This window comes from Octopus bimaculoides, chromosome 20, assembly GCF_001194135.2.
Source record: "Octopus bimaculoides isolate UCB-OBI-ISO-001 chromosome 20, ASM119413v2, whole genome shotgun sequence".
NCBI classification, from domain to species: Eukaryota; Metazoa; Mollusca; class Cephalopoda; order Octopoda; family Octopodidae; genus Octopus; species Octopus bimaculoides.
The window spans coordinates 14,164,434-14,172,624 of record NC_069000.1 but is presented as its reverse complement, the minus strand read 5'-3'; the positions used below and the strand labels follow the sequence as shown (position 1 = coordinate 14,172,624).

The 8,191-nt window shown below is 36.3% G+C and overlaps 1 protein-coding gene across 1 annotated transcript in view; it reads right to left on the bottom strand.

Moving 5' to 3' along the window:
- Positions 1 to 1,168: 1,168 nt before the first annotated feature.
- LOC106883629 (uncharacterized) overlaps positions 1,169 to 8,191 on the bottom strand; it is a 28,367-nt gene continuing 21,344 nt past the window's right edge. The window contains exons 4-8 of the mRNA XM_014934723.2: positions 5,753 to 5,876; positions 4,984 to 5,095; positions 3,764 to 3,860; positions 3,503 to 3,639; positions 1,169 to 2,596 (exon numbers count right to left, since the gene is read on the bottom strand). Coding sequence (XP_014790209.1) covers positions 2,089 to 2,596; positions 3,503 to 3,639; positions 3,764 to 3,860; positions 4,984 to 5,095; positions 5,753 to 5,876 — 978 coding nt within the window. The 3' untranslated portion in view covers positions 1,169 to 2,088. The remainder of the gene's footprint in view (positions 2,597 to 3,502; positions 3,640 to 3,763; positions 3,861 to 4,983; positions 5,096 to 5,752; positions 5,877 to 8,191) is intronic.

Sequence of the window (8,191 nt, the reverse complement as noted above, 5' to 3'; positions counted from 1 at the left end):
ATATATATATATATATATACATACATACATACATGCATGCATATATATATGTGTGTGTGTATGTGTGTGTATACAGGGGTTGGACGAAATAATGGAAACACCTAACATCATAGCATCATAATTTTGAAATATGCATAAAACCATCAAAAACTTGTTTATTTTTATGTTCTTTGATTTATTATTAGTGTTGCTTAATATGTTTTGCTAAAATTGTTGTTGCTGTTGCTATCAAGGAGGTCTATATAACGTCCCTACAGAATTGGTCCCTAGAGCAGTGGAAAAATGTTATTTTCTTGGATGAGTCATCCATTACCCTATTTCTGACCTCCGGCCGAGTATATGTGTGGAGACAGCCAACAGAGGAACATTCTAGTGAAGTTGAACATCTTATCTGGCCACCACAGTCTCCAGATCTCAATATTATTGAACATTTATGGTGCATTTTAGAAAAACAAGTAAGGAGGTGATATCCTCTACCGTGATCACTACAAGAACTGGAGACTATTTTAGCTGAAGAATGAGCAAAAATTCCTTTGGAAACAATTCAAACTTGATTATTATGTGTAGAGTGCAGTTGAGTGAGAGACCAACAAAACTCCTTGTAACACCAAAGATGAACTGAAGGCAAGAATTATGGCAGCATTCACCAACTTAAACAAGGCAGCCATCCAGAAGAGTTGTAGGAGATTCTGAAGTCGTCTGGAGGCCATGGTTGAAGCCAATGGCGATTTTATTGAATAAATTTGCTCGTATTTCAAGATATTTTTCTGAAATTTTGGTAAATATATCTGTTAAAATGAGATGGCAGTGTTATTTTCATTTTTGCATAAATTAGATGACAATTTATTCATAGCACCCTGTATATATTAATGTTTGCTTTTGTGCTTAGTTAAAATAAGAACAATTTTACATTAATCTGATGAGTTACTCTATACTTTTGTAGAGTACAAATTTATTATTCTTAAACAAGAATATGATTGACAGTGAGAGTTGGTTGAAACTTTGAAGTCACTATCAAATCAATTGTATTCTTGTTTAAGAATAATACAGAGTTGGCCAAAAGTCACCTGACAGTAAATAAACACCCATTTAAATCCAAGATTAAAACAAAAAATTATTTTATATGAGACTTTGCTAATAAATAGACAAATGTTGAAAAACAAACAAAAAAAAAACCGGTGATTTTAACTCAGAGCATTCAATTATTAAACATTCATAATTGGAATGAATAAACAAAATTGAATATTAAGTATTTATAGAATTTTCATTTACTGTCAAGTGGCTTTTGACCAACCCTATATATATGTGTGTGTATTACACACACACACACACACATATATACATGACATTGTTTCACTGGTTGCAAAATCCCTAACTAGGATGAAACCATTGGCCGCTATAAGGCAGTTTGTACTCCCATAAAATAATAAGATACACTTAATACACACACACAGAAGCTGATAAACATACTGTCCAGTTCTGGAATCTCTAGTATTAAAAGGATAATAGACAAACATTCTTATGGTTTGGGTAGGAGATAGAATAAGAGGCGAGTCAAATTAGGTATCCTGTATTTAGTAGAGACTCACCAAAAACTCTAGAGTACATGCATGAGTTTGCAATATGATATAATATCTAATAACTGATTTCTTTTGCCTCCATACAAAATCACAAGTACTACATATATACAAAACATCAATGAGTACACAGACATCTCAAAAGTATCATTTTGAGACACCATCATTTTGGTATGGTTTATTTCTAGAAACAAAATAATTTGATGCATTTAAATACTTAATCTGGTATTTAGTAGACATGCTTTATGCAGTTGTTAATGATTTAACCTGTTTGAGCATCATATTAATAGGTAGACAAAGCAGTATAATGAAAAGTGTCTCTTTACTTTTGAGTGTATATGGTATTGTAGCCAGTTTCTATCAAACAGTAATATTTATTTGGAGGGAAGACCTAATATAGCTTATATATAATTTCTGAAGACCTAATACAGCTTATATATACTTTCTGAAAGCAATATGATTAGGTTTACGTAAACTTGCACCCTTGTCAAGGGACCAGTTCTGTGTGGGGTTAGTACAAAGGCCAAGAATCATCTGCAAAGAAATGCTGAGAATTTGAATTGTGTTTGGCATTCTTATATTTATATTTCCGAGCATAATCCTCCTTTTGGAAGGGTTTGTTTAAATTAGAAAGGCTTCGAGATTGGTAAATACGACCTGGGAACTTTGTCATAGGACTGCCCAAGTGGGGATCGTAATAGGAGTAAGAACTACTAAGATGCATATCATCAAAGTGGCTTGAAACAGCTCTCAAATAATTGGCATTTGGTGATGCTCGAGGAATATTCGCAGAAATAGGGCGGAAGCTTCTGTTTGGACTTGATAGGTCAGATCGTGATGTCGTGGATTTGTGATACCATATATGAGGCTGGGATGAGCTTAAATGTTTCATCATCTTTGGTGATCTAGGGTAGTTATGGCCATAAGCACCATAATCACTGCCAGAGTATGATGGATAGATGTGTTCCGAACTGTAGGTTCTGCTCATATGGAAAGGTCTCTCATGATAAAAGTCTGTACTGAAATTTAAAAAATGTAAAACAAATTTAAATATTAGAAATATTACATTTCTAAATCTCTCAAAGAGATTTATACAGTAGCAGCACAATAAAGTGATGGTTTGTTGCCAACTTAATGTGGCAGTCCCAGGAAAGGGAAAAATGCTACTGCTATTTAGCTTGTGTCACATGGCCAGCTGGAAACGGTGTTTCTTGGGGTTAAGTAGCAGTAACATTCTTTCTTTTCCTGGGACTGCCACATTAAGTTGGCAACAAACCATTAAATTTAAATATATTGAAAACATTTCACAATTTAGTAGATTGCATGTAAGCATAGCATCAAAAACAAGTTTGGATTGGTGTCAGGAATATGTATACCTATCTAACTGAGCAAAATCACAGTCGTGGCAGATATCGGTGTCACGCAAATGGCACCCGTGCTGGTGGCATGTAAAAGCATCCATTACACTCTCAGAGTAGTTGGTATTAGGAAGGGCATCCAGCTGTAGAAAACCATGCCAAATCAGACTGGAGTGGCCTTCCAGCCCAGTCAAACCGTCCAACCCATGCCAGCATGGACAATGGACGTTAATGGATGATGATGCTGATTATATATATATATATATATATATATATATATATATACACACACACACATATGTATATAAAAGCCACATGCACACATAAAACACACACATATATACATATATGTATATAAGGTTGTTAAACCTTGCTTCTCCAATATTTTCTTTTTGTGCTCATTGCATCCTGTATATATATAAGTATAGCTATCGCTCTATCTATCACTCTATCTATCTATATATATATATATATGAAGACAGACAAACTTCCTTCAAGGCAGTGCTACAGTATGGTCACAGACCAGCGACTGAAACAAGTAAGATATAAAAGATGATAAAAAGATACCTAGATCTCGTTGATGAAAATGCCAGGTCATCACTGTTACGCTGAGCCCTTGATAACGTAAGTTTCACTTTCTTAGAGGATGTCATAAGAGATATGATTTGTTTCTCTGTCAGTAAACTAACATCAATTCCATCAATCTGTGAATGAAATAAAAAGAAAATTGATAAAATAAAGCATTGATAACATAGAGCATTGTTCTATCAGTAAATAAAAATACTTAATACGGAGAGAAATATGAATATAGAGCTGTATGAAACATACCTTTAGAATATGGTCCCCGACATTCAAACCGGCACTGCTAGCAGGAGAATTAGCCATTACTTTTTTGACAACAACTTCATTTCCCGAGAATCCATCCCTATGTAAAGAGTCAAGTTGGAGAGAAGAATTTTTAAGAGGGTCATTCGTGGATCAAAGGAATATGTAATATGAAATAAATTTAAAGGGATTTGTTGTGTTAGGCTGGAACAATGTAAGAAAGTACAAATTAAATTGCTAAAAGGAAAAGGGATGACAAAACAAAACAATGTTGTAGTTTTACCTTGTATTTTTATATTTCAGGGTTATGGCTCCTTCATCAGGGCATTAGAAAAAAGTCATTACTCAGTTGTGTGGGGGAGTAAGGAGGAAGGGGAGGGAGGAGTAAGGGGAAGGAGGAGTAAGGGAAAGGGAGGAGGGAGGGGGAGGGGGAATGAGGAGGAAGGTGACATGTGCAGACTGGTGTTGCTATGGCAACTAGTCTGCTTCTTTTAGTTCCTTCCTTTTGCTAATAGCAGGTTTCAATTTGTTTATAAGGAAGGCCTCCATGATTCTGAGATTTCCCCTGTTGCGTTGGGTGGCCCTGATAGAAACCTAAAAATTCTGAGTTTGGCACTTCTTCTTTCGGCGTTTGTTTATTTAAGTGTCCGCGTGCAGATGTTCTTTTATACAGATGTGCAATTTCCTGCTGGCAATCCTTACGTAGGATGCCCCACATTCACTACAGACTACTTTGTATACCACACAGACTCTCAAGTGAAATGAAAACTTAAGAATATGTTCAAAGAAGTACCTCGTAAACCATTGTTAATTTTCAGCTAAACCAAATCCCCTGAATGCAGGCATGGTTGTGTGATTGAGAAGTTTGCTTCCGAACGACATTGTCTTGAGTTCAGTCCCACTGTGATACCTTGACAAGTGTCTTCTACCAAAGCTCCAAAGAAAGAAACTGTCGTATGTGTGTACACATATGAGAACTTTAGGTTCATATGCATGTTGTGTTCTTGAACAAGACACTTGATTTCATGTTGCTCCAGTTCACTCAGCTGTAGAAATGAGTTGCGACATCACAGGTGCCCCACAAACAACCTTGCCTGGACTTGTGCCTCGGAGGGTAACTTTCTAGGTGCAATCCCATGGTCAGTCATGACTGAAGGGGCTCTCAGCTCAGCATATATACATGTACAAATCCACAATTTAGAAGAATTTTAAGAGAACCTTACCTGGTAATGACACAGCCAATACGACCTTGTGGTGACGGGTAAATAATGGCATTTTCTTCCCTGTAGTCATGAATTAGTGATTGGTTTGATACCTCTCTCAGATTCCCTGCAACTAATTTATTATTAGTGATTAGATTCAGAGGTGATATAGTGTAAAGGTGAAAGAGAAGGTTTTGAAGGAGAATGGAAGGGTGTTTAACAGAGCGTTGTAAAAGTTGAGACAAAATATGACGAAGCTAGAAAAGAAATATAACTGTGGTTGTGTGGTAAGATGCTTGCTTCCCAACCACAGGGTTTTAGGTTCAGTCTCACTGTGTAGCACCTTGGGCAAGTGTCTTCTGCTGTAGCCTTGGGCTGACCAAAGCATTGTGAATGGATTTGCTAGATGGAAACTGAAAGAAACCTGTTGCACACACACACACACACACACACACACACACACACACTTCTCTCTCTCTCTCTCTCTCTCACACACACATTTATAAGATGTAACAAACATTACATCTCCAGTTGATCTCGTACCTTGTGCAAGCATACAATAAGTCCCTTGAAGGTGAATTTGAAATGACTTTCATGTAGACAGTTCAATACCTCATTATCTTTACCATTTTGCCATCAGTATCTGAACTCTGAAGAAGGAAAATGGTTATGACATAACACTAATAACTTTCCCACTGAGAGCTAACAACATTCTCCTTATTTTCTTGACACAAAGATTCAGAAATTCTGTTAAAACATTAAAGGAATGATGAACCTCCTGAATACTTACATGAAGAATCAACCAAAATATTCAGCTCAGTTGCCAAAAGCATGATTTTCACTGCGGATTCATGTGTAATATACCTAAAATCATGTCCATTCACCTCTAAAATGTGATCTCCTCGTCGCAATCCCTATTGAAATAAATACAGCAAAAATATTAAAGAACTGTTAAAGTGGAAGTGCTACTGTAGTGTTGCAAGTATATGAGGTTGGAAAGAAAGTCCTGTAGCATTTTTGATCATTTTCAGGATACTTTTTTGGTACTTAAGCATTGATTTTTATATTCTCATGTTTTGTTGTTCTTTTGCAGATTATCTTTTACTACAGTGGTTAAATTTGTATCAATTTTAAAATGAGTTTAGATCAGACCAGTATCAGACACTGCATGTTGTATGAATTCAAAACGGACTCTTCAGCAAAGGAATCAACAAGAAATATTCATTCTGTGGAAATGAAGCTTTAACCCTTTCGTTACCAACCCGGCTGAAACCGGCTCTGGCTCTGTAGTACAAATGTCTTGTTTTCATAAGTTTTGAATAAAAATCTTCCACCAAACCTTAGTCACAATTTATGTTCCTAACACTAGCTTAATGATAACTAAGTTATTTTACTAAATTCTTTGTTATATTTAAAGTAATTGAAAGAAATACAGAGCATCTCAAAATAAATACAGTAACGAAAGGGTTAAGTGTCTGGACACACCATTGATGTTTTGGCTAGTTTTGCTTGGGAAATTTTTCTCTTGTAGATTCCCCTGGATCTGAACAGCCAAGTTATATCAGTATTGAGTTTCTGCAAACCTTAGTCAAGGAAAATCCAAAGCATACTACACGAGAATCACACTTCAACCAGAAGACATATTCATGAACTGAAAGAAAATGTCTAAAATTGGTCAGTGTGTCCCCTCATCATTTGACTGCTTCTCAGCTTAATGAAAGTGTTTTCCTCATCACCTGATTGTTTCTCAGCTTAATCAAAGCATCACCTTCTGCTCATCGTTAAAGGGAAGACTTGCTACTGAGCCTTTCCTGGGTACAATCATCACAAGTGATGAAAAGTGGGATCTCTATAATCATATCCAATGAGCCTTTCATATCTTAACAAACACAGAGCATAGATTTTGGTGGGAGTAGTCCTGGTTTGGGGATAGATTCTCCTCTTTTAATAGGTGCTTCCAATCATCATCATCATCATTATCATTTAACATCCGCCTTCCATGCTAGCATGGGTTGGATGATTTGACTGAGGACTGGTGAAACCAGATGGCTACACCAGGCTCTAATCTGATTTGGCAGAGTTTCTACAGCTGGATACCCTTCCTAACGCCAACCACTCAGAGAGTGTAAATGGGTGCGTTTACGTGCCACCCGCACGAAGGCCAGTCAGGCGGTACTGGCAACGGCCATGCTCAGAATGGTGTGTTTTATGTGCCACCCGCACAAGAGCCAGTCCAGGGGCAATATTTGTTGAAAACATGTCTGGACACAGGGAAATATGTTACTTGAAGTGAAAGTTGGCAAAAGGAAGAATATCCAGCCATAAAAAAATCTGTCTCAACAAATTCCACCTGACCCATGCAGACATGGGGAAATGGATGCTAAAATGATGGTGATGATGATGATGATGATATCACACATACACACACACTTGTTTTTGATAAGATCAGCCTAGTAGGAAGAAAAGGACTCGTGAATATAAACAGATTGTTTTAGACTGGTCTGATTGATGTGATGTTTTTTGTTTGAAATCAGCAGGAAAAACTTGAATGAGGAAGGCATTCTCTATTTAAAGAAGGGACAGAGAAAATGAAAAGAAATAGAGAAAAAAGAAAGAGTTAGAACAAAAGCGGATTGATAAATTGCTTGATAGATATTGTTAGATAAAGAGAGGTAGAAAGAATAAAAGAGTAAAGAAAAAAAGAGAACAGGTTATACCGCAGTGAAAAGTAAATATGAGACTGAACATATGAGTTATATTTAAAGCATGTGCTGATCTTGAAAAATATGTGCAAATAATGGTCCTTCAATAAATAATGAGAAATTCATTCTTCTAAAAATTAGGTTTCTTCAAAAGAGACGCAATAGGTTTGTGCATGTAATAAACCAGTTTTCTGAATTGTGACTAAGACAATATTTCTTTCTTACTAATTGAAATTGTAGCAAAGAATAAGATTATATATATATATATATATATATATATATGTAGTGAAACTACCTACCGCCATTAGATACAAAACTGCTATCGCCATTCTTCTCATTTAAATATAAATAAACGTGGGCGTTGCAGAGAACCCATTCCTTGTCATCACGTGACTGATTACTATTCGAATCGGCAACTTCTTCGAACCGTTCCCGCCAGAACGCAAACTGACCAATCACAGCCCTTAATAAGGTCACGTGATAGTGTTTTTCTACTCCCGTCTGGGAGCCCCCTTAACGCCTTAAAT